Below are 26,889 nucleotides of genomic sequence, written 5' to 3'. Positions count from 1 at the left end.
CAAGAGTTCGATCTCAGTGTGATTAGTAACGCAATAAAGCAGGTACGATCAGACCACTGTCAACCTCTTGCTGGGAACGACTAGAATGGGCGTGTCAAGGAAGATATGGGTCTTAAGGAAGGAGGCATATTGACGAAGAGCCGGCGAAACACAGATGTTGCAAGTTTAGTATTTACGGTTTTAGTGCGTAAGCATCCTAGGGCTACTTTACTCGGAAATCTGTCCGTCCGTCCTTCCGTCTGTCTGTAACGCGTGACACGATGCGCAGGTATACATGGACATGGGGTCCTACGGGGGTATGTATGAAGATGCCATATGACGGCCTATGACTACTGATATTTATGATTATCAATATATATATATATATATATATATATATATATATATATATATATATATATATATATATATATATATATATATATATATATATAGCAATGACAAGGACAGCATAGGGAAATTATTTGTAGTACTTCGATGTCATTGCTTGTTGACTTAAGGTTTGACGATATATGTACAGGGTGTCCGAGCTAACTTTGGCCAGAGTTTAAAAACATGCGAATGCCACGTAGTTGGACAGCCCCAAGGTAATGTTGCTTGCCGTCGCTTGGAGCCACTCAAATAAATTTTTTTTTTCATTCCGTTTAATTAGATAATTAGTCTTAAATAATTAATTAAATTCTCAAATATTATAACTCGATGAAAAGTGTCAATGAGAAAGTTGTAGAGTGACACGAAAAACTCCCGATACAGCTTTCTGTTGCTCAATACGTGCTACATGCAAGTGTTTTTCCGAGCGTGAAAGAAGCCCGCGATTACATGTAAAGTGCCTCGACAATTTTCCGTGCATTTGCGAGCTTCTTTCACGCTCGGAAAAAGTCTTACGTAGCACGTATTGATCAACAGAAAGCTGTATCGGGTGTTTTTCCATGTTGCTCAACAATTTTCTCATTGACACTTTTCATCTAATTGCGACAGTTGAGAAGCTGATTAATTAATTACTTAATTAATTACGTGTGTGTGTGTGTGTGAGAGAGAGAGAGAGAGAGAGAGTAAGCGACAGGAAAGACTGCTTACGTACGCACTATATGACAAGTCTCACTAGGAAGTTTCTGCAGGAATTTTTTATGCTTTACTAACGTCGTTGCGGTTCTAACTAGGAGGACTACGTGCTCATTCTGGGATCAAACAATTCAAGCAAGGAGTCTCCAGCATCGAAAACGCTTGCAATATTGCATCGAAATCCGATGCAATATTACGAGGTCCAGTGCCTGACCCGGAATCCGCGTGAAAAAATGATCGAAGACCTGTGAGAAACCGCATGTAGCTGGCGAGCCGCGTTGTGGCCACTCCTGGACCAGACTGATAATCTCTCGGTGTCAGTGCACTTTCACAGGATTATGCTAACCTGTTCGCACTGTCCACTCCACCGACGACGTAAATGTTGTCGTCCAAGATCGCGAGGCCATGGTACGCTCTTGCGTTGTTCAGGGGAGCCATGATTCCCCACCTGCCAGAGCTCACCTCGAACCAAAAGCAAGATCGGCTCGAAGCTTTCTCAAGGTTCATTGGGCTGAAGTTTTCAAAACCACCTGAACAAAGAGGACCTCTTGGTCAGAAAATTTCCGTTGTGATTGAAGTAAATGCTGTTATCGCAATTAAACTTGCCTATGATGTATATGCAGCCATCTAAATAGACAGCTTTGTGCCCATAGCGGTGAACTGGAAGCGTTTTTGTTTGGCTCCAAATGTTCCCTTTGATGTTGTAGCTTAGAATCGGGCACTCTGACGGGCTTTCGTTCGCTTCAATTCCACCAATCAGGAACAATTTGCCTGGCTCACCATCCTGAAATTTTAAGCAAAAAAAATAATCAAGTTATGGGCCCCACATGCACAACCATATTCAAAAATTTCCACACAGATTTGCAACACATTGCAGCGAACGACGCGTTCAGCAGCCATGAAGTCAATGAGTGAACTATGTTACTTCGAGTTTCCAGATCTGCTGTGCTGCCCCGTAGCGCAAGCCGGCTTTAGACAATTCGACCATGGCGGAACATACTGAATCGTTTCAAATAATTCAGAGGTCAAAAAATACCATACCGTCACAATTCCCGCCATGTACAGAATTTCTTGACATGAACAATCAGCGACGGCCACCAGCTGGATAAGAACTTAAACGCCGTTTTTCGATAACATTCAGTCAGACAAGCAACGAAATAAAATATAGTCAAGAAAATAGTTCCGACACGCCAAGACGCACGTCATGCATGTAGAGGTAGTTTTAAAGCGAAAGCTGTATATGACTAACCTTCCGTAGTTTTTTCGACGATTGGCAACAGAAACGGACTTAGTGATTTCTAACGAAACCATACGGGTGTAGTGCGGCGGCGCAGATGTCAAAATGCGGAATTGATTAGAACGATCGCCGTGAACAATAGCGTGACGTCAAGGTTATCGCAATATATAAGCAGCCCAATATATATCGGCGCTAAAAAGAGCTGCGTTATCGATGGGGCGGACACCTATGGTTCGCACACCCGAAGCACAACATGCGTACGAGGAGCGCCACACGGAACAGCTACGAGAATGTAAACGGCGCCGGAGCGAGACGACCACCGACGAAGAACGTCCCGCGATGCTGAACGAAAACGGCAATCGCGAACCCGGACACCTCCGAACGAGCAACGACGCCAGACTCGCAAGGCAAGAAATGACATCCATTCCACTCTGTGAAGATGGAATAGCAGCGAAAGATCTTTGCTTTTCGTTTGAGAGCTTTGACTGTCGTCAGCTTTCGCTGTCATTCCATCTTCACAGAGTGGAACGGTTGTCATTCTTTCCCAACCGAATTTTTTGCCTAAACGCGAGTGAAGGTTGAACTATCGAAATCTTTAGATATTCAGAACATTTTGAGCAGGAATAAACCATTTTGTACTGATGCAAGTTAGAATGGTTGTATGTAGCCCACGGACTCAGCTTTCATTTCTCCCAGACATAGGGCGCTTACAGATCACCGACATTTGCCCTGGATCGCGCAGTCAGGAAATTTAGCGCAGAAGTGGTTATAGTGGGTGCGTTCGATTCGTCGTGCACTTCGCGAAGCGCAGTTCACGCCTTTTGGGTACCAGTTCCGCTCTCGTGCTGAATGAGCCCGACAACACCGGGGCGAGGACTTCACTACCCAGCAAGCCCAGCTAACATGCCTGTACGAAGCCGTGTGTCAACGAACGATCGACTGTGCCAAACGAATGGTGGCGCGCAGATGCCGCCACGATGTACTGTCATGAATGCGAAGCACAACACGTATTGGCTGAAAATTATGTGCATGCAGGCGAATCGAATGGTCTCTTATGCTGTCCACCTCAAGAGCAGCTCGTGCAAGCGGTGGCCAGGCAGTTTTCACTATAGTGAGACGGCTGGTCCACCAGCCGAAAACGTTTAGTAAGTCTTCCAAAAAGTTCGTCGTCTCTTTCCTGCATATGTTACGTCGGGTCCTGTGTGCTGAACTGTGAGGAAACCCCCTATATATATATATATATATACCACTGATCGCCTCTTGCGAAAACGCGAACGTGAGCGCACTGTATCGCTTTTGACCCCAATTTATTTTCTCGTGACGTCTCCGATTATTCGACCATTTGGTCATGCACTGCGGGAAATTATAATATTGAAAGGTTAATATATAGTGTAAGTGGCAATGCATGTCGCGGAACGAGAATGCTGAATGAAATGGCCGAAATTTCTGTGATCTGCAAATTCAATAACTTCAAACTGCAGTCGACTTCAAAAATTGGCGCTGTAAATGCGATTTCTAAAGTTAGGGATGTCCTCTTTAGCGTTCTTTTAGTGCGCGAGGAACTTTACTGCAACACGACTTTTCACTTCATTTTGAACCATATCAACCGACAAACAAGCGAGTGATATGAGCAGATGCAAAAAGCTGCAGGACGGTGAGGCCGCAGTTTAGAAGCGATTATGCCTAGTGCCGTGATTGGCACAATAATGCGCAAGGAAGCCAATTTATGTGAAGCTGCCTCACAAACAACAGCCGACAATCAAAATATCTGCCTCTAATGTCAGCACAGCTATACATTAGTATTGCTAGCTATAGTTACTGCCAAGATTCGGGTAAGATGATTACATGCTATAGACTACTGTTTTTAGGAAGTACGGGGAAAACAAAGAACAAGAATGAATGCATAGCACCAACTTACCTTGCTTGGAATTTCAGTGAGGTTGTCTTCTGTTTGCACAGAAATGGATGCCAAAGGTTCTGTCAAGCACTGGGGTGAATTTGGGCTAACAACAAAAAAATCCATTTCCGGGTGCTCAGAAAGCAATGACGATTTGCTAGTCAGTGCTCCACGCTGGATGTCTGTTTGGCTGCCAAGCAGAAACCTTGTCTTCAAATTTCCTAGTTCCTTTTTGTGAACTCTGTCACCGTCACTGTGCATCGTTAGGCTCTCAGTATCAACAGACTGAGTGTACAACTTATCTTTCTCATAACTTGTAGAGCAGGAGTCGGCTTGAGAAAAAGAACTTTGTGAGTCTTGCGTCACAGTTTCTTCGTTGCTCTCCTGTGTGGTTGGACGTCTCGTCGCCTGAGCATCCAACGAGGAGGTGTCGTTGAAGCTGGACTCGCACGCATTCGTTGCAAGGCTGTCCACGGGGCTATCAGACTCGGATGTTGGGAACTGCACTGATAAGCTCGGAACTCGTTCAGCCTCACGCACGGGCCTGTAGAACTGCCTTGACTCCTCTAGGTGTGCAATCCAGGGCTCCTCCGTGCACCCTCGAGTTGTTGGCAGCATCCGGGCCTTCGCCGCTTCCAGCGTTACAGAAATTATTGAAGGCTGCTCCGCTCCACCCGCAGCTTCCGACGATTCCAGTCCTTTATTTCCAGGTACCTACACGTGCGATGAGATGGCAGAATAGAAAAACAGTAGGCGCTGGTGCGGTCCCCTAAAAATCAGCTCATCAGGGCACAATGCCCATTGCTTCGTTATAGCGCGGGACATTTAAACTTGCAGTACTTAAAAGATGCCTGAGGAAATGCGCATAAAAGTTCTACCAGTAGTTACACAAACTGCTCGCACGTGTCAATTTCAACAACGTTTCTGCTTAGAGCCATAGCGTGGCTGTGTGTACTTGGCAATGTTCACGCATGGTCCTTCATGCTTTTGTTAAACGCATGTTATTACAACTGTGATGTGTCAGTGTTTTTGGTGTGATTCCCAGAACTATATATAATGCGCATCTCAGCTTTTTCACTTTCTTCTTTGCACCAGTGCACCAATACACTGAGTTTATATGTCATACATACATTGTATGAAGGCACCATGCGTACTCAGCATGACAAAACTTAAGATATGAGTACGACTGTAGCGCATATAGACTAAGACGCAAGAAGGGCCACGAAAGGCGCAATACCAATAAAGAATTAGTTTCTTGATCCATAGATTTCATGCGAAAGCATCAAATGGCCCATTGCTCGAATAAGCCGGCATCTGTAGCAGCGAAAACGGCACATAAATTGCGATTATCTGCGACGCCACTGACGAGCGCGCCTCGATTGAGAGGGTGAGTCGGAACACCTGCTGCCGCCTTAGCGCGCCAGTTTTTGCGTGAGGGGAGAGGGCACTGCCGCGACGCCACGTCACCAGCACGCCTGGACGGAGAAGATACGGCGACGCGACGCCCCGGGGCGAGACGGGTTGTAGTCAACAAGGCAGTCGCGTGACACCCGTGTGCGGGTGCCGCCGTCTCGCTCTCGGACGCCGTTGCACGGGCCGTGTACCCCTCTCACCCTCCCCTCTCCACTGGGCTTAGCTGCTGCGCGCGCCTGCCGGCCTTGGTGTACAGTGCTGCTTCCTCGGTCTCTCGTCGCGCAGGACATCGGTGGCATGCCGCGTCCTTGGTTTCTCAGCAATATCGTCCAAATGATTCCGGTCTACAGCCAACATGCTAACGTAGAAAATGTACAAAAAAAAAAAATAACCCGCACGAATTTAATAGCAAAACTCGAAAACATTACTCGCAGAGAAAAACTCGAAGGATCACTCAGCGGCATTCGATCGGACATTAATGCGATCGCATGCACAACTCATAAGAAGTGCTTAGGTATTCTCGTATTTGTTTTCTGCTGTGTTCTAAAGCATCATTACAACGTGACATCTGAGGGGGGGTGGGGGGTATTCTGTAAGCGTCCACCTAGTGGACATGTCCATTTCGTCTGCTGCTGAAGTTGTGATTGGCTTGGCTAGGGAAGGAGACAGGTATCCCCAGCCAGTCAACACTTCAGTTAGCAGACGAAACGGACATGTCCACCAGGTGGACACTTACGAAATACACCTCCCTCCCCCCTCCCCACTGGTGGATGTGACTCGCGAAGGTTTTTAGATGGGCAATGTCTGTATTTCGTGTGCCTTCTTGCGTCCTCGTCTATCTGAGCTACAATAGTACTCCAAGATGGCATACCAACAAGTCCGCTTTGCAGCACTAGTTAAAACACAAAGTTTCACAATGTAGCAAAACCATGTTATGTCGGGACAGTCTCTAACAAACGCCTCAAACTTGTGGCAAGGGCAGAATATATCTAACCCGCGCTGTTCTTCCCTTGCCCTCGATGCCTCACGGCTGGTCTGGAGTGCGCACGCGTACTCCACGCCAGCCGTGGCTGCTGTTAGGGTTGGTGTCTGACACCACGTGGCGAAAGGAATTTCATTCGACCATCTTCGTCGAAATGAGGCGTGACTTCTCCGGCGATGGTTGGCGTCCCGCACCTCGCGCAAAAAGAACTTTCTCTCACCCGACCTTCTTCCACCAGGCCTCGTCGAAATGAAGCGTGATTTCTTGATTTGCCATGACCGTTTCGAGTGTCTACCTGTCTGCCGGAAGCCCCGCAGTGTACAGTCTCTTTTGTGTGTGCGTGTGCGAGTTTAGAGAGGCCCTTTCCTCGAATTGGACCTAGAAGAGAACTTCCACGAACCCGCAAAAGCGCAGAAGAGGCGGACAGGCGTCTACAATTCCGGGAGGCGGGATGACTCCTTCCTTTCAGCAGGCTCGGTATAACCAGAGGAGGAGGAGCCCTCTTTCCGTGCCGGTCACGTGACACCGACGGAAACAAGATCCCGCCCACGATTGTAGAGAGCCTATTAAAGGGGCTCCGAAATGTACTTTTAATCACTTCATGCTCTTCTCATTTTCTTTCATCTACCTTTGAATAAACCGTGCAAGTTTCGCACTAGAAAATCGTCTCGCCCTTGCTTGGTCGCCCTTGTCTATCGTATGTCTGCAGCCCGCCGACAACGCCACGCTACCCAATAAGTAACGTCCGTCGAGCTTCGATAGGCAGGCGCGGCTACTTCTCGGCAGCAGTACGATACGCTACCCTGGAGTACGCAACACTGCCTAGACTTTTGCGTTTTTGTCATACGTACTAGGGGACGCAAAAAGCATACTAGATGCAGATATCGCAATAGGCAATGGTTGGCAGGTAGCTATTGTTCAAACGCCTGTTGAGGCCCCCGATAAACATGTTTCATGCATACAGCGAAAGCATAGGTTTGGCTGTGTCAGGAAATGACGACTTCAGAGACGCTTAGGTACTTGGCAGAACGAAAACTTTATGTACAGCTTAAGCTGTAAGGATGTGAATACACGTGATGTTATAAAAGCAAAATGGATCCCTTAAAATGGACTCTTGTATTGGACCCCCAAACTTAAGTTGCCGAGCGCCGACATCCATAAATAAACGATCACTCAAAGAAGTTACCGCCAGCATCTTGGAATAAATTGTAGTTTAGGTTACACCTGACGACTTCGTGAACAGGCGGAGATGGGACCGGATGGCACAAAGTTCGCGTATGATATAAAGGACAACACTTGTTCACTTTCCTGACGAAAGCGACCTCTCTGGCACGTCAGAATAATAACAACAGCAAAAAAAAGAATGAGAAAAAAATGAAAGAAAAGCAAATGTGCCCCTCGCAAGCCAAACACAATAGAGTAATAACGCCGCACAAATGGTGCTCGTCTCTGTGAGGGTGAGGCAAAAAGATGCGGATTATGCACGTGCACGTGCGTAAGCTGCACTGCGTTATTAGGAAAGGGAACAATCTCGCGTTGGGAACTCCTCACCCCGCAAAAATAGCTACGGCACGCGCGCGGCGACAGTCGGAAGTGATTATCGCGAGAAAGAACTATAAGAGAGTAATTTTTTTAATGGAACGCACATTTGATCAGCCTCTGCAATAATGCAGACTAAACAGTGATACCGTCAGAAACTATATATGCCTCCTCCACCAAGATAAAGAGAAAGAGAGAAAGAAAGCAGAGTGGTCATGACGTGTGCGCATTGATGTCTACAAGTCAATCAACAATTTTTGCAACAAATTAGAGTCGCGAAACCCATAATTAACAAAAGCTTGTTAATTTTGTTGCCATCGCGATTATGGTACATATTTATGATGACAACGGTAATATAATCGTATTTGAAGACACCTCCACTCTGTTTGAATATTCTCTTGGAACACTTCTGTTCCGAGAGATTCATCATCAAATTTGGCACTCACTCAGCTAATTTCGCCTTCAGGGGCGTGGATATCGACACAACGTCGGGCCCCGTTGTGACGTAGGCTACTACGTGTGGTATATCGTTTGCAAGCATGGGCGAAGCTGATGACAGCTGCGATCTTGCTATCAGCTGGCAAAAATCGCAATGGCTGACTTTTTCCCTTGCCCTTACGGTGACACTCCCTCTTGGCTTGACGTTGTGTCGAGATCCACGCCCCTGAATGCGAAATTAGCTGAAGCCTGCAACGCCTTCAAGCACATATAATTCCTTTAATAAAGTGAATTGATTATTTTGTCTCTTTCTCCTGCTCTAATGCGAACACCTTTCTATGGCTCTCTCGCCCGTTTTTTGTACTCGGGGTTCCTCCGCTAAGGGCACGGTCTCTCGCGCAACCGAATTGTGGGGGCGCTTGTGCTGTCAGGCGAGAACTTTGTGGCGTCTGAAAATTTAGATGCCGTGGTCAGAGGTGTCGCGTTTTCCCGCCGCATGGGCTGACGGTTGCGGGCCGCATTCGTCGCCGAAGGCCGCTGCGCCTCTCTAGTCAAGATGCGCCGTTTCGTCTTGCCGGTTCATCTCAGCTTCGCTTAAACCAACAACCATGCGGTGTGGAGTCTGCCCAACATTAAAGCGAATGGTCAGGGGAGTATCTGGAGTAAACCTATTTGTGACTACTTTCACTGCTCCTATGCCCAATCAGGGACCGCAACTTCTGCGGTTTTCCAGTTTGGTCCAAAAATCAAATAGTCATTTTTTTTTTGCTTTTGTGCGGACGTCTTCGCAAGAGAACAGACAGGCACGGGGAGACGCAGGACGACCATACGAAGGTTGTTTTGTTCAACTTCAGACCCCATATGCAGCATACCAAGATGATATATGTCAGCACGGGATGCCACCCAAATAAGCATAGTGCCAGTGCGCTTGCTGGTCTAAACTGAAGCATATCGGTTGCTTATTTCGGTGTAATATATCCCCCGCTGCCATATGCCATCATGGCATGCCGCATGGGGCCAAATTGTTCAACGCCGGCCTGGCGTTGAACAAAAGAACATTCGTATGGCCTTCCTGTACCTGTCCGTTCCTCTGGCGAAGGCTTTCGCGCAAAAGGAAAAACAAATCGTACAGGCATGAAAATGCAGCCTATTTTCTGTGTCACAAGGGACTAGCGATACCGAGTTTGAAGAGACTGTGAGCGCCGCTGTGCGCACGAGTCATTCGTCTTTATTTCTCTCTCTGCGGTAAAGGAAGCCCATAGACTCTCGTACGGTATGCAATGTTTAATCATCATTGCAGTGCCTGATGGAATCTGCGTTTCATCGAAAATAAATGAGACAGTCTCTTTCTGAAATGTAAGCTGCTTTTTTGTGTGTTTCTGCTCATATGTATATTGTTCACGGTATTTGATGTTCAACTCAACAAATGACATTGCTTTCTTTGCCACTATTCGATAAGGCGGAGTTCACGAACGTGCAGACAATAGCTGCACAGGAAAGTATCTAGCAAAGCTTACGTACTCTTTAAGAAAATAGCAATACAGAAGAAGAAACACAAAGAAAGAATGCTGACTGCAAAAGGTTTTGGAGATGATAAATGTGCAGTAGGATGCGCCATCAACGCCACGCAGTACTACAGCCTTCGTTATGAGGTATGCTAATTCCAGAAATTATAAGGATCTTTCTTGTCTGCCTAAACTGCACCAAGGAAATCAGCTACAAATTTCAGTTAAAAAACAAAAATATCACTCATTTTCCAACGAGGCATGCTTACTGTTCAGTCAGTAAAACAGTGAAATGCCAGTAGATGCAAGCATCAAAGGTACATACCCCAGGAAGTTCACTCATATAGTGGCGAGGCGTGCGAGTTAGGTGCCCAACCTCCGTTTCTTTTCCAGCAGTTCTAGCAACCCAGAAGCTGGATAAGGAAGACATACTCTCAATGCACAGAAAACGAAAATGTTGAAATCCAAATCACAAGTCAAGTGTCAAATAACATCCTATTTCAGTACAGCCTTCCACGTTAAAAAGCACGGCGCATAATAGTAAGAAATCTGCTCCCTCACCACACAGCACTGAGGATCATGACGCGAACGTTGTGAACATCTTGAAGGCCAGGTGGAATCTTTGCTTCGACACAGTGGCTCAGCTCCATCAAGCTCATCAATGGGAATCGCACGCAGTACATCAGCCGCGCTGCCTGATCCATCCGTTCATCTACGTTATAGTTTAACCAGCGGCAGGCAGCGTTAAACACGTCGAGTTCTCTGTAAAGAAAGAATGTGCCAAGGAGATTTATTCATACCATGTATACACATTGTAAAACACAGCTAGCTAGCTCATTAGCCCAGTGCTCTTGTATAATAAAGCAAATGCTGTAAGCACGTCGAATCTCCAGATGTACACTGGTAATTTTATCAGTCATCAACAATAAACTCACAGCTGCACAAGCCCATATACACAAATAAGAAGAAGCGAGAACGCAGCCACATTATAGTTGGTCCCAGCTAACTTGGACCAAGTGTTAAAAAATATGGCCCGTTTTACTCAATGAAAACCTATTACATATTGTTTACAGTTGAGTTCAGAGGCCACCAGTATTTTTTTGTTGATGGCATTCAATCTTACAGACGTAGAAATGTAAGCAAATTAATTTAATTTATTTTTTCTTATTTACACAACAGACAACAAAACGAAAGCAGAATCTTACCCTTTGCAGCCTATGACATCAGATGATAGCAGTTCACAGACATCACTAGTGTCAAGCTGCAGAAACTCGTCTGACTGTGCAACAAGTTCGAAATTTGAAACAAGGTGGTAGAAAGCAGAGTTCTTCTCACGCACATTATTCATGCGCTTTGCTGTCTTGTATAAAATAATTTGTCTCCCAATTGCGCTTGAGCTTGTTTCCAACTGTGAAGAGAGATATTAGCACTGGTCAAAGAGAGTTTTTGGTCAAGAGTTTTGTTATGTATGGGAATTAGGTCTACATTAAGCAGTTCTGTAACAGTCACAAACAGTAATTTTAATAATGAATCGTCTTCGATAAAGATAAGCCTTCAATGTTTAGGTGATCCTAGTATATTGCTTTATGATGACGATAGTAAGAGTACACAGAACATGGGATGAGTAGTGCGCACCACGACTTGCATGTGCACAACACACACAGGCTGCTACTTTTTTTTTTCAAAAATAGACAGGTAGGCAGGATACATTAATGCCTTAGCTCTTATGTATGCATCACTTAACACGACTATTACCATAGAAATATTTCATATTTGTACTGATCTTCTGATTGCTGCATATAAGAAAATGAAGCAGATGGTGTAAAAATCATTTGTGATCACAAAAGAGAATAAAGAAAGAGAAAGAAAGAAAGCATGATAGCTAGCTATCGTAAGAGCTCTGTAACAAGCACATTGATTTTTAAGGTACTTAAGAATTCACTAAAGATCTTTCTTTGAAGAAAAAAACTGTGTACACACTCATTCAAATGTTCCACTTGTGTATATAGCCATTGCTTGCTCAGAGCAATAAGAAAGGGGATATCAATAAATGTTCATGCAGTGAGAGAACTACCAAAGGACGCCACGCAGCTTTCTAAGAAAATTAATGGAGAAAAAGTAATTTGGCTCGCATAGTCTCCATCTAGCTTCCCTGCCACAACTGATAAGACAACAGCAAAATACTGTCTCTTAGAAGCTACATACACTTACGTACAGTTAGTACCAAGCTTTGGATCATGACGGCAGCAAACAAGTCAAAAAAGAAAATTACCAAACAACTCAGAGCAATATAATAAGTGCTAATAGCCTAAAAAGTATAGAGGTTCATGTACACGACCGAGCTAAGACCGAATGGCGACGAAGATGAAGGCACAACAGTCTAAGAGACCAGAGACACAAGAGATGGAAGGAGAGGGCGACTATGTAAACTCAATAGAGTATCGAAGGCGCACTGATTTCGTAGATTTTTACATTTGGCGCCGTCAAGTACTGAGCAAGATGAGGACTACTTTCCACATGGTACAGCGAGACGGCCGACCTATCGGTACGATCTACAGACTCGATGGAGGAGACATCACGTCTGCACAAAGGAGGCGACAAATCCGGTTCTTCTAGAAGCTATAGCTGCCCAAGCTAATGCGACACTGGAAGACATTATCGTTAAAGGTACCGCAAGGATCAATATGGATCTGAAGGAGTTTAGGTTGCTGATTAAGCAAGATCTTTCCACCCCTCCCAGCGTCGCTGCAAATGCTTTTTCTTCAAGGCAGATATTGTCAGACGCACTATAGCACCTGTGGAAGTTCAAAGCCAGCAAGCCAAACGCCAACAAGTATTGCGAGAGCAATTATATAGACACCCCAGGTGCATTTCTGCCTTCGGCGTCGCCGTGATGTTCCCTATAAAGTCCAAGGACGATAACATCGTTGCGGCGCGCCGTATGCTGTACGTGCGAGTGCAAGCGTGCGAGGGTGAGTCGACGATGGTGAGTCAATCTCGCGCGCGCACGGTAGGAAAGCGGGGAGGAAGCGGGCCGTCTTCCGTCGCCCGTAAGGCACCGAGGAGAGGTCAGGAAGGGGGGCATTCTACTCCGGCGGCGGCTGCGTATGGCGCGCAGAGTGCTGATAGCTTCGTGCGCGCTGTGTTCTCACCGATTAGTTCGCGTTGAAGCGAGAGGCAGCATGGAGGTCAATTCGCTCGTAGCCGCCCTTTCTCACTTCAGCGTTTTGACAGCGGGTGTGTGAGGTCGAGTGAGATGTGTTCATGTTTGCTGGTGCGCGCGTGACATCATGCTTGTTAATTTAATTAGTAAGCGAATATTTACAAGTTTATACGGCCGATAAAACTACTATCCTTACTTCCTATCCTTACTACTACTAATTTGTTATCGCAATCGATGCTTCGCCTATCGGGCGAAAGTGCGACGTTTTGAAGTACGTTCGCAGTATGTTGTAGGAGCCGATCTTAAGCAGCTACAGAAGTATTTGACGGCACCTGAAATACATGGCACGACTATTACGACTACGCTTTCGAAAGAAGTATTTGGCGCATGGATATTGACCGCGTGATTAACATGTCGAAATACCTAAGCGGGAATGCCAGAAAATGGTTTGACCATTGTATCGTTGAGCATAAAGAACAGCCTTGGTATGTGTGGAAAAATAAGTATTCTCTTTGCTTTTCAAGGAAAGCGCTCGAGGTGTGGGATAAGGCGCCCATGTATAAGTAGAAAGGGGAAAAAATAACTTTCCGGATTATGTTGAAAAGTGTCGCCTACTTCAGCTAGCAGAACCAAAGCAATGCTTGGAATGGTGAGCGAATATCATTAACCGATACAACTCATGTCACCACGTTCTGTGGACCGTCTGTGGACGACCTTCTGAGTATGCTAAAGGACGTTGTTGTGACAGATTTTTGTAGAGAAGCGAGGGCCACACTCCTGGAAACAGCACAACCTACAATGGCATGGTGCCAACAGAAAGCAGGTGGCAAATTTCTGCGCACTAATCGCCATGACACCACTTCTGGACGAACCCTGCAACGCTTCGAGGATTGTGAAAGATCCTCGAAACTCAAACACAACGTAGTAATGAACAAGAGACCATGCTTCTTATGAAGACAATTGTTTTATATGTTCCCATGGTTGTGAACATTCAAGAAGTATCAGCACTCGTGGACACTGCAGATCATCAGTCAGCCTGGTAAGTGAAAAAAAAATTTATTTCAAAAAGATATTATCGCAGGAAAGTCTATTCTAGTTCATGGCTATGAGGGAACAAGAAGAGATTTTTCAAGTTGGACTGATGCGAAGAATAAGTTCAGGAACCAGGACACCATTGTCAAAATTTGGTACTGTCCGGATTCAACTTTGACTTTATCCTCTCTCGGCCTGACATTAAACGGTTAAAGATAAATATTTCGTGGAACGATATCATAACTACGAAGGAATGCACTGTGAGGAGGGTATAGTTACATGGAGTACTTTGTTGCGGTATAGTTGGATCATACTGAACGAGTAACCTACTGCGAAAAATACACCAAGAAGGGTGAATAGAGAGACAAGCGCTCTGTCCCGTTTTTCTTCCCGCCCTTCTTGATGACTTTTGCGCAATACGCAGTAGCTTAGCTAGGTCGTCTAGCACTCGGGACCCATAGGTCTGCTGTCACCCCCCCCCCCCCCCTCGGGTGTATTCAGGAAGACGAGGATATCGAAAATTCCCGGAGAGAGAGAGGGGGGGGGGTGATGTTTCAGCCCCAGCACAGCCGCCTTGGATACCGCGGCATGCCCCCCCGCCCCCTTCCCCCTTCACTTTCGTTCCCAGAGATCGCGAATGTAGCAGGTATACATGTATTTTCTGCACCAAATAACACAGGGTGCTGCACTGATAACTTGTGATAAGCGCATTTGGTCATCTGCTGTCAGACTGTAAGGCGTGGCAGCCAATACAGATACGGCATCGTGGAAAATATGTCTCACAAGTAACCGAAATATTCTAATAAAGTTTTAATTAGTGATTTTAGAGGCAATATTGCATTTGCAAAATTGAAGCCCGGCCGTCATATGTTGCCCTACAAGAACTTCACAAAAATCGTCGCAGGTACTACGGCGTGCAGTATTTTGGTTGTAGGCAGCCCTGAACCCAAACGAAAATTAAATTGTGTGTCAGTGACGCTGATCTCTCCATTATATTAGAAAACGCCACCTGCTTCCCGGCTGCACGGGCGCCAATGTGATGACAATTACGAGTTCTCTTCATTCTGATCGATAAAGCTGAGGCACCGCCACAAGGTTGGGAACGGAATAGAGCACGCTTCGTGTCGATTCCTGGCGTCACGATGCAAAAAAGAGAAGGCCGCGCTGAAGCCCGTGCCAGCGAAAGCTTGCGCTACTGTTGGTCTGCACTCGCAATGAAGAGGACAGAGAGATCGACGTCACTAGTGCACTACTTCATATTTCTTTCGGTACTGCCATACTGGGTCGCTCGCAGTGCCAAAGTACTGCAGGCTCTAGCAACCAAGACAATTTATTTTACAGAAGAAGTTTTTGTTGAGTTAATAATATGATATTGGGCCCTCAATTCCCGAATTGCAATGTTTCCTTGATAATTGTTAATTAAGCAGTTATTTAAGATATCCTTAATATTTATCTGCCTTATTCTGCACGACACCGAGTTCATAATGGTCACAAAGACACATTACCTCGTACAATATGGGGAAATATCCTGACAAAATTCCCTTTTTTTAAAATAAAATTCCGTGTAGCTGAAACAAGACACTGTTTCTGACATGAAGTCACACAACAACAAAATGATAAAGAGGCGGTTAGCTAGGACTACGAGACGGTGTCTTTATTCGACACCGCGAAACTGATACAAAACTAATATACTAATAATCATGACGGCGGATTTCCCTGCGCCTCCTCGGAGCGAGCGGGAGAGGGAAAGTGAAAGCTTTAAGCAGAACATCTCTCTCGCAGCGCCCGCGACTACAGTCTGTCTAATCGTCATACGCCGCCAAACTCTTCGGCCACACCGAATTTGAAGACGATCCCGAGAATCCCGTTCGCGTCGGTCGACGGCCGCACTGGTGAACTTTGCACCATCGCACTCGAGGCACGCTTGGCCGTAAACGCGAGGGCCGGGCGCGCTCGTTCAGCGCCCACAAGGGGATCTTCTCTTGCTGCTGTATTTGTTCGCCTTCGCAACGCGAACTGAGCGGAAGAAGGACCCAAGAGACACGTCACCAGACTGTATGTTTAGCGATGCCCGCTCTGATTTTTCTTAGCCCGCACAATGCAGCCGACAATTCTGCGGCTTTACACCTCTGGTACATCGGGTACATGAGCAAGGGCTGCTCGTTACCGGAGCATTCTTTACCATTTACGCCTAGTCAAGCCAGAGGAAAGAGGGGGTCTTCAGACATATGACACCTCCTCCCAACTGGCATCTGGCACCTGGCACCCGGGGCCCAGGGCCCTCCGTCCCCTCCCCCCGTCCCCCTGTTACTACGCCACTGGCAGTACGTTACTCATATAGTTACATATGGCCTGACGACATCGCATCCAAGTTCCCAGAGCTTATCTGCGTTGGTAAATACATGCCGCCAACAACGGCACTGGAGGTACCATTTGAGTTGAACACAGCCATAGTACGAAGAAAGTCGTACGCCCTCTGCAGTCACGAAAAAACTTTGGCTATAGCGAGAGCTCTATGGCATGCTCGATTCTGGCATCCTCAGGCCATCGACATCCCCATTTGCATCGCCCATTATTATTGTGCCCCAGGAACATAGTTCTCTCCTACTGTGCACAGATTACCCTTTTTCTTTTATTCCCTTTTCCAATGCCCCGAATAGATTAGATCATAGATGAAACTGGCGGATGTTAATGGTTTTCCAGAATTTATTTGCGTAAAGGATAGTGGCTATTGTTACCCTAGGAAGAAACCCGTTTACGGCATTAGTTACACTTTTTGATGTCTACGAGTTCAACTGGCCGCCTTTCGGATAAAAGAACTCTGGAGCGTGTTTTTAGAAGCGAATTATTTTGTCAAACTGTGGTATTCATGGGCATAATCTTCGATGGGAAAACCAAAAGTACCAAAGAAGAAAGTTTGCAGAGGGTTTCACGTCTCGTCAAGCCATATGATCTGCACTTCCTCCGAGTTTTCTTAGGTCTGGTGGGTCATTTCAGAACATTTATCATGGACTACCCAACGAAAACTCGGTGCTTAAGAGCCCTGACACAAAAAGAAGTTCCTTTGGTATAGACTGAAGAGTGCGAACGCTGCTACTTTAACCTCGTTAACATGAATTCCTCCGACCCCGTATTTATATTACCGGATTTTTTACTACCTTTTGAGTTGTGCACCGATGCTTCCCACTACAATATAGGAACTGTCCTCTATCAACATGACATACGGAAGCGCAGTGGAAGGCAGCAGGAAATAATGGTATGTATTCTTATATATTTTCAAAGGCTGAAGTGAACTATACACCACAACTGAAAAAGAGGCACTTGTAGTTGTAACTGCATTAAGCTACTGTAAGAGTTACTTTGAAGGCCTAAATTTCAAGCTTTTTACCGACTACCACGCGCCGACACCCCTTTCAGCTAGCCCAGCCTAAACGAATGGCTGGCTCGGTGGATAAGTCAGATCCAGCAGCTCAGATTTGAACTATCGCATCGCCCGGGACTCAAGCATCAGGACAGTTACGGGCTGTCAAGAGTGTACGTGGCGAGAAAGGAAAGCTCCGAGAGCGTAAACACGACAAGGCTCTGGAAAGGCACACAAAATTTGCAAATGAGAAACTGTCGGATACACGTACCTGAAACGAGCGTGCCATTAATACTCAAACATTACCACAGCAGCCCAGAATTGGGTCATCACGACGGATTCTGGAGGACGGACCGGAAGCTCACCCATAGGTTCACGTGAAAAAAATGAAAACGGACGTCGCCAGGGGATTCAAAACTTGCCACGAATGCCCAAATATACAAAGCAAACCCAGAGGAAATCATATGGTTACGCCAGCATATTCAAACGTCCCCTTTGAAGTGCCACACCTCGACTTTTAATGAGATAAAGAAAGGAAGGGCGAAGGCATTACAAAAACACAGGCTTTTCTCTTGGCAGTAGATTAGTTTACAAGGTTTGTTGCCGCCAAGACTGGAAGAGAGCACACAAACTTCGTTATTGAGCTTCTTGAAAGAGGTATATTCAAGAGCGTAAGGTTGTAATTACTGACAACCGACCTGCTTTCCGAGGTGACAAGCTGCGCATATAGGTGCACAGCAAAGAGGTATAGAGGTTCGTTTCTCTGCTCTATACCACCATGCAGGCCAACTCTCTTGCTGAAAGGGTGACGCGTGACTTGAAGATACTTATAGCACGTTTCCCGGACTTCAAGGACGCTTGGGAATATTCACTCGGAGTGGCCGTTGCCCATAATCGCTCTTATACTGCTATAGGATGCAGTCTATAATTTGAGGCGTTTGATAAAAGCGAATAGTTGGCAGCTGATAAAGAACGGGGCATTGCTGAGAAAGTGTTTCTTCGGGAAACGCCACTATCGGCGGTACAAGGGAATAGGTACCAGTGCACCATGAACAAAAACTTTGACAAACATCATCACTCAAATGTGCCCAATATGAATACCCGGGGACATGGTTCGGGTGCGAAATGGTCTTGACGCGAAGTCCCTGCACTCCGGCCCGTACACTGTGCTTAAAACAGCAAGGAATTCTGAGGACACTGTACTACCGATGATTGAGAGCAAAAACAGAAGAGGCTGCAGTAGGAAATATCCTTCCATACCATTCCAAGAGAGACGAAGGCAGAAGGTTGGGATGATATAAAAATTCACGCATATACGTATATGACCGAGCTAGCGTCGACGAAGATGGCAAGACAGCTTGTCTAGGAGGACAGAGACAGAAGAGACAAGGGTGAGAGGGCGACTATGTAGCCTCAATAAAGTATCAAAGGCGCACTGTTTTTGTAGATTTCTACGAGATAAATGGAGAGGTTTCTCCCTATATACCAAGAAGGGCTCAGAAAAGGTGTCTGGATTTTTTACACTCCCGCCCTTAATTATCCTCATGCGGTGTCAACATTGTGCATAAAATTGACTGGGTGTGACATTATTAGTAAAACTGCATGGTAATACAAGGACAAAGAGTAAGGATCACAGTGCACAAATTACTTTTCCTTGTCTCAAAAATATGTAGTTTAGTTAATCATTTTGCACCAGCGAGACCTGCGGCAACTTTCGGTTGGGTGTGCGATTTCAGTGGATTCTCCTCTTGGTTTTAGAGAAAATCTTTCTATTCTGCTGCTCTCCTCGAGAAGAACTTGGTAACTCCATGCACATAAAATGTTTCACGCAAGAGAGCACTTACCTCAATGCACTGATGAATGATATCTGGCATTTGAAGTTTGCAGGCAGCATGAAATATATCTGCTACATTGCTGCAAGACAATTCCAGCTTTCCAGATTTCATATACTCCAGGAGATCTTTAAACGTCCGGCCCCTCACTCCAGAGACGACTACCTGCATGAAAGAACGTACACTGGGTGTTTCACGAAATGCGGTCGAAATTTCAGGAAAATAGGAAAGATGAGATAATTACATTATTTACTCCGAATTGCTTTTATTGCAGGATGATACATTTGAAAATAACTCTACGTAGTAAATAAACAAGTAGTTATGTAAATTAACCTAATTAACTTTTCCACTAAAAAAGCTGCGCGATTGATCCTAATGGAAGACTTGAAGCGCGCTATCCGAGGAGTTTGTAACCGTTTCCAGAAATGCAAGAAATTAACGCTGCTAATTTTCACAACGTAATGAATTCTAGCCAATTTCACGCACAAAAGTGAACAGCCGACGAGCGCAACTGTGACGACCATAGTAGACGTCCATGAGTGACGTGACTGCTTGCGTGTCACCGTTTGGCGACCATGAAGCGATCGAGATTGTGGCTTGGTAAAGGACGCTCGTTTGATACTCGCCCACTTATGAGAAGCCACAATCAATCACGTCGCTCACTGGCGTCTACTATGGGCGTCACCGTTGCGCTCTTTGGCTGTTACGCTTCGCATTTTTGTACGAAATTGGCGGGAATCCATCACGCTGTAAAATTTAACAGCGTCAACTTCTCGCATTTTTTGAACCGGGGATGGTGCGCTTGAAGTCTTCCATTGGGATCAATCGTATCGCTCTGTTAGTTCTAATAATTATTCTAATTTGCATAGTTACTTGTATAATTACTACATTCAGTAATTTTCTAATGTATGACTCTGTCGTAAAGGCAATCCAGAGTAAATTATTCAAGTCTCTCTACTTCCCTATATTTAAGGAATTTCGAATGCATGTCGTGAAACACCCGGTATAAACTGAACTGCTTTCAGTACGAGTCAAGTGAAATGAAGCAACTAAAAAATGTTGTTTTCAGTCTTTCTGCTACGGTATTGTTGTTTAAAATCGTTGCAAATTAAACATGCAAGTACTGTAGTACAACTTTAGTCTAAAGGTATACACATAAAAAAACATACCCGTTTCTTTTTTGACTTTACGTCCTTGAAAGTATCTTGAAAGAAGGGGCTGGACTGCATTAAAACACCCTTGCTGAAAGAAACCACTTCATCTTCAAGTATCATTTCGACCAGGTCTCCATCTGCTGGAGATGAGCTTGTGGCCATCGTTGTCATGGTCTGTAAAACAGAGCTGACAACTGTCACAAACAAGAGCAGATGGGAAGAGGTACCAGATGTCATGACAGTAATTTTCTATTGTACCACTCTTTGGTGTGTGTGTATATATATATATACTACCAGTATTGTATAAAATCTTCACCAAGATAATTCATTCCGTGCTTGGAAGAATTACTCAAGCTATTAAATTGGGACGGCTTAGGAGTAAGGATAAATGGCGAATATCTCAGCAACGTTCGGTTTGCAGTGTTCCTGTTCAGCAACACTGGGGACGAGTTACAACAAATGATTGAGGACCTTAACAGAGAGAGTGTAAGAGTGGGGTTGAAGATTAATATGCAGAAAACAAAGATAGCGATCAGTAGCCTGGAAAGGGAACAAGAGTTCAGGTTCGCTAGTGAGCCTCTAGAGTCTGCAAAGGAATACGTTTACCTAGGTCAATTACTCACAGGAGACCCTGATCATGAGAAGGAAATTTACAGAAGAATAAAATTGGGTTGGAGTGCATACGGCAGACATACTCGGATACTTACTGGAAGCTTACCATTACCACTAAAAAGAAAGGTGTATAATCAATGCATTATACTGGTGCTGACATGTTGGGCAGAAACTTGGACACTGACAAAGAAGCTCGAAAACAAGTTAAGGACCGCTCAAAGAGCGATGGAACGAAGAATCGTTAAGAGACAGGAAGAGTGCGGCGAGGATCAGAGAGCAAACGGGCATAGCTGATATTCTAATTGACATTAAGAGAAAGGAATGGAGCTGGGCAGGTCATGTAATGCGCAGGTTAGATAACCGGTGGACCATTAGGGTTACAGAATGGGTGCCAAGAGAAGGGAAACGCAGTCGAGGACGGCAAAAAACTAGGTGGGATGATGAAATTAAGAAATTCGCAGGCGCAAGTTGGAATAGGTTGGCGCAGCACAGGGGTGATCGGTGATCGGAGAGGCCTTCGTCCTGCAGTGGACTTAAAATAGGTTGGCGATGATGGTGATTCAAAAAGGACCATTCTGCATTTCATTAAGGATATCAAGTGGATGAAACGCTTGCATTTTAATTTTTTTTTGCCATATACAGATTCAGCATAGAAGTTCATCAGAGAGAGAAAGGGGGAAATCAAAGGAAGGAAGATAGGTTTAATGAGAGGTAAGGCAGAGATTTGGCTGGGAAGTGTGGCTGTGCATGGCCTGCTGCTCCACACTGGCGTGAAGACGGGGAGACAGGGGATGAGGGTTGGTGATGAAATAATACAATGAGCTAAGCATCTGCTGTCCGATGCCAGTCATAGATGCGCTGTATCACCGGCAAGTTCACAGGAACAATACTACACAAGTACAAACTATATAAAAGGGTGTAGATGCACAATATCTCGCACAGACTCAAAAACAGCTTCTAATATGTTTAAGCTGCACTCAGAGGCCGGTACAGTTCATTAACAGTGGTAGAACAAGGAATGTTGCTGATGTACCGCTCAAAGTTTACGTGCGCAAAATATGCGCGTGCTACTCCAGTGTTCATTTTTAAATTAAGCTCCATGCAGCTCACAGAGTGACACCCAGCCCTTTAGTAATGTTTTTTTTTTCTTTAATGCTGAAGGTTCGGTCGTGAACTCCACAAAAAAGTGAAGCGATGGAGCGACAACTTAAGGTACAGCCACTATCACAGAACACTCAGACAAAAAAAAAAAAAAAAAAAGAGATGACCAGTTGAACTGGTTTATTCTTCAATTCCCAGTTCGCGCCAGCTCATTCTTGATCATGTCTCAAAGTATTAACTAGAAACAACAATGGTTAGGACAACATTCAAGTTAAGTGCAATAGAACATTTCGTCGAGAGCGAACAGTGCAAATGCGATCTGCTCTATTTTGCGAAGCTATGAGGCGCGAACCTAACACTAACTTAGCGACTAAGCAAAATGAATTCTGAGCAAGTGAGAGAAACACAACACAGTCAGCCATAATTGCAGCCCAACAGGCATCAGCAGGAACCGAATATTTGCACTGCGGCACACATTTGCCATCTCAACCTGATCTACGCCTTCCACATACATTCATATTTTCGCATTCCAATCAAAACAGCCTAGGTTGTAAAAGCAGCTTACCGAGAAAAAGCGGTACACGATGAATTGCATGGTTACGTTAGCAATTTAAAATCCGAATCGCTGCAAGGAACCAAGCTTACCTTACACGCCTGGAGTGTTCTTGCGAAGTACGCGCACTATTTCCGCGCACAGCTCGCTCGCGCATCTTATGCAAGCCACGCGGATGTCAGGCAAAATAGAAACATGCGAAATCCGAAGCTCATCGAGAAAGAAAAAGAAGCGGATGATCAGCATCGCAGAAAACCTCCACTTGGCAAACAGCGTTATTTTAAAAATCGCGCTTGGAAAGTCAATGTGCATAGTGGCCAACATGCCTTACGACAATGTAAACAATAATTTTACTTGACTGGAAGATTACGTACAGGGGTCTGATGCCAAGTTAAAATAAAAGGAAATAAAATAATGTGAAATAGAGCTTCGCTCTTCAACAACAAGAGAGAAAACATGTTTTTTATTTTTTATTTTGTCATTTCGTTAGCGGCAGCGCCGGAAATAACTTCCTGGCGGAAACATTCACGCGCCCTCTCGCTGCGGCAAGCCGCCGGACGAAAGCTCAGCGGCACGGCAGCGGATGCTGCTGACCAATGAATCGTTTTGGTATGGAAATGACGCTCCTTGTTTTCTGTTCTGGCGAAGTGTTCCTGCTATGCGATTGCTGCTAAGTGTCATACCACCATGACCAAGTGGACGCCTGTGCCGGATAAAGCAAAATATGGAGTTGGTAAGGCTGCTGGCTTTAAACATCCTCTCTTTCGCCTAAACCGCCCTGACAGTTAGCCTTGGCACCGTCGACGGCGTCTGCAAGTTATTTGACACTCGTGAATGTGTAATTGATACATCCAGCCCGTCGGGCGCGTCCCGTGCTCGCGCGTACATGTAAATTTTGTCCCAAATGAGTCACCGCAGTCGAAGCTGTACTTTAATTTGCGCGCGGCAACAGGTAGTTTGGTCTCATACTCAACATAGTTTACCAAGCGAGAACTTTCTTCATCAAATGAAACTCGGCGCTTCTTTCGTAACACGTGGTTATCTGTATACACGAAATAAAATTTCGATGATTCAGATGGTCCTTACAGCGTCTTGGGTGTAGTCGAGTCTCCGCGATCTTAAGGATGAGTAAGTGTGTGATGCTAGCCTCAGTAATCAAGCGTGTACTTTTTCACTTCCTTGCATACAGCAATCGCCAACTTCACAGAAGAAGGGGTCCACAGGCTTCGGTTAAACGTCGGCGATTCAGTGTACATCTACGAGGAACTTGAAGGTATACACAAACTGGAATTTTTTGTTGACCTCTGTCCCCGTGTACTCTTCAGAGATGTATGGTTTTACATATGCAGCAGTTTGGCGTTTGCATGTGTTGTCAGTCGCTAATTATTTGCTTGTTTCTGAAGGTGTGATGCTGGCTGAATGGGTTCCACCTAATCTCTCACAATATGATGTGCCTTTTGCATATATTGCAGCATAAATTCGTTTGGTCTGGCTGCCCATCACTTTATGAAGGAGCTTTACAAAGCATGAAACTTTGCTTCCTTTTCTTACTTCTACCATTTAGACTGGTACTATGGCTGCTGCAGCAACAGCAAAACAAAAAAAGGAATATTTCCGAAAGCTTACATTGCCGTCAAGGAGTCCATCATTGACAAGACTGGGTATCTTACTTTCAACCTTTAAGTTTTGCTGTCTTTTTCAGATCTAACGTTCTTAAATTTCCTCCTAGCCCCCATGAAGTGGTCATTCCTAAGGAGCCGTCCATCATCAAGGAGATTACGGCTGTTCTTCGGGAATGGGGTCCCATTTGGAAACAGCTGTACCTCGTAGGTTTTTTCTTTGTTGCCATATGTGGGTAGTTTAAAACGAACTTGTCATTGAGTATCGTACTTCTACTGAACACGAGTATTGCTGTTGCTGTAATTATCAATAATATTTTTTCATAAACGGGCACTATGTGTACTTGATCTTTTTCAGACGAACAGAGCAGAATTTGATTCTGTTCGGAACATGATGTATGAGTTGATGGACTCCAGAAGAAAAATTATGTCTGGAACTCTGCCAGTGGTGTGTGCCTCCTTTTAGTTGTTTTAGCCTTCCTTTGTAACATTTTTTGCTCTGCGATGTTTGTCTGTTATTGCAAGCGCCACTTAAATACCTGTAAATGCACCTGTAAATGCTGGAACTATTTTAACACGCCAACATAAATATATATTGCACAGATTGACCAGTACGTTGCACATATATGTCAAATCCACTCATGACCCCACAGCTTGTATGTAATAGTAAGTTCTGCTTACAAACGTGAATAATAGATCAGTCTCTCCATCCAAAGTTTAGCAGTTTAGCATTTATTGTAAATAATAAGGAAGAAAAACGAAGGAAGACACCATGGGATTTGTAACTGTCTTCTTTTTTCACTGTACACCTGAACTGTCCGCTGCCTTGGAAAACGTACAAGATGGCAGACGTAACTGGCGCAAGGAACAGGAAAGCTGCAGTGAAATAGTTTTATAGAAAAGAAAATGAAAGCACACAAAGAACCAATACAGGCGCGTAACTATACATACTTGGGCAACATTGTGCTCAGCAGGTTGCTTGAAAATTTTTTATATGGAGGCAAGCATGTACAAATGCATTGACATATTACTGTATACATGCGACCATAATTTGTTCTGCTGTGCAATAAATATTTAGGCATGGTATTGTTTGACTTTTGTTCTTTTGTCATTATTAAGCTTTCCTATTGAATAACCATTACCTGTCAATGGCCTCATGTAAGCTTATTCTGTGATCATCAGTCTTGTTGCAGCCACTGTGATAGCTAGTGCCTCCAATGGATAATTGCAAATTCTTATGATAATTGCATTGTGTGTTTGTTGCTGGTTGTGTACATTTCATGCTCGTTCTACATGTTATGTGTATCAAATTTTATTTCTATGTATCACACCATTTAATATACTGCGTGATTATTTTTGACATAACCACCACAGTGGCTCAGTGGACGGTGTTCTGCTGCAGGAGGTCACAAATTTGATTTTTGACTGTGGCAGCCACATTCCGCTGGAGGTTGAAAACAAAAACACTGATGTACTAGGTTTAGGGGCACACTAAAAACCCCATTCTGAAATTAATCTGGAGCTCCCTACTTATTACAGACTAAAGTTTAGCTTTGGGACTTAAACTCCAACATATTTTATTTTTGGTAGGTGAATGCAACTGCAGCGCAAAAAATTTGCAGAAATGTGCTAGAAAGCTGTAATCATAACAAGATTGTTTTTTTACCTTCAGGATGAGCTGAGAGAATTGAAGCAAAAGGTCACTGCAAAGATTGAAATGGGCAATGCGTAAGTTGGCAAGGGCACCTTGTAATACTTCATAGCAGCTACACATCTGTATTGGCATTCCTTTACTAATGCTTGCCATGACCACTTGCAGGATCCTTGACCTTGATTTGGTTGTTCGGCACAGCAGCGGCAATATCCTGAACCCAGACGTCACTAGTACCATTGACCTGTACCGTGCACATGTGGACGCCACAAAAAGGATCAAGCAGATGTCCTTGGTAAAGAACGAACTGATATCATTGGTGTCCTTAAACGCTGAAGGAGCATGCATATTATTGTGCAGTCATTCATCACCAATTTCTTTCCATTATGGCTTGTTCGTATTCATTTTGGAGTGCCTATTAAATTTTTTTACAGCATAACATCTCTTTTTCTAAAAGATGCCTAATTTGCTATTTCACTCCCTTTATGGGCTTCAAGCTTATTGTTAGATTAAAAATATTTTTTCTTTCAAATATTTTTTGTATTTGTTTAACATGCTTTGGAATAGTGTGTTTTGTTCCTTTGATAAATGGATTATCATTCGACTAATGGGCACAGCACAAGACCAACAAGGATGGAGAAATGAATGGCTCACATGGGTGACTGTGTTCATAACTTATTTTGCTGCCCTTTTCTCTTTACACTATTATCATTACTCATGTTTGTGTGAAATGCGAAA

At 44.7% G+C, this 26,889-nt stretch overlaps 2 protein-coding genes across 4 annotated transcripts in view; one reads left to right on the top strand and one right to left on the bottom strand.

Annotated features, from left to right (window-relative positions):
* LOC126543796 (kelch-like protein 40) overlaps window positions 1–23,136 on the bottom strand; it is a 29,816-nt gene extending 6,680 nt beyond the window's left edge. Inside the window, exons 1-9 of the mRNA XM_050190919.2 lie at window positions 22,974–23,136; window positions 20,631–20,789; window positions 19,474–19,626; window positions 11,279–11,481; window positions 10,635–10,835; window positions 10,399–10,486; window positions 4,218–4,910; window positions 1,669–1,846; window positions 1,409–1,592 (exon numbers count right to left, since the gene is read on the bottom strand). Of these exons, the coding sequence (XP_050046876.1) occupies window positions 1,409–1,592; window positions 1,669–1,846; window positions 4,218–4,910; window positions 10,399–10,486; window positions 10,635–10,835; window positions 11,279–11,481; window positions 19,474–19,626; window positions 20,631–20,786 (1,856 nt within the window). The 5' untranslated portion in view covers window positions 20,787–20,789; window positions 22,974–23,136. The remainder of the gene's footprint in view (window positions 1–1,408; window positions 1,593–1,668; window positions 1,847–4,217; window positions 4,911–10,398; window positions 10,487–10,634; window positions 10,836–11,278; window positions 11,482–19,473; window positions 19,627–20,630; window positions 20,790–22,973) is intronic.
* Window positions 23,137–23,407: 271 nt separating this feature from the next.
* The window catches only part of mbc (dedicator of cytokinesis protein myoblast city), a 107,943-nt gene continuing 104,461 nt past the window's right edge, over window positions 23,408–26,889 (top strand). For all 3 annotated transcript variants that reach the window (XM_050190917.3, XM_050190918.3, XM_050190916.3), the window contains exons 1-7: window positions 23,408–23,614; window positions 24,071–24,154; window positions 24,446–24,542; window positions 24,611–24,707; window positions 24,859–24,948; window positions 26,173–26,228; window positions 26,320–26,446. In XM_050190917.3, the coding sequence (XP_050046874.1) occupies window positions 23,569–23,614; window positions 24,071–24,154; window positions 24,446–24,542; window positions 24,611–24,707; window positions 24,859–24,948; window positions 26,173–26,228; window positions 26,320–26,446 (597 nt within the window). In that variant the 5' untranslated portion in view covers window positions 23,408–23,568. The remainder of the gene's footprint in view (window positions 23,615–24,070; window positions 24,155–24,445; window positions 24,543–24,610; window positions 24,708–24,858; window positions 24,949–26,172; window positions 26,229–26,319; window positions 26,447–26,889) is intronic.

The sequence above is a fragment of the Dermacentor andersoni genome, chromosome 1, assembly GCF_023375885.2.
Source record: "Dermacentor andersoni chromosome 1, qqDerAnde1_hic_scaffold, whole genome shotgun sequence".
NCBI classification, from domain to species: domain Eukaryota; kingdom Metazoa; phylum Arthropoda; class Arachnida; order Ixodida; family Ixodidae; genus Dermacentor; species Dermacentor andersoni.
Note: the sequence above shows the minus strand (reverse complement) of the source record. Positions and strands in the feature narration are given on the sequence as shown.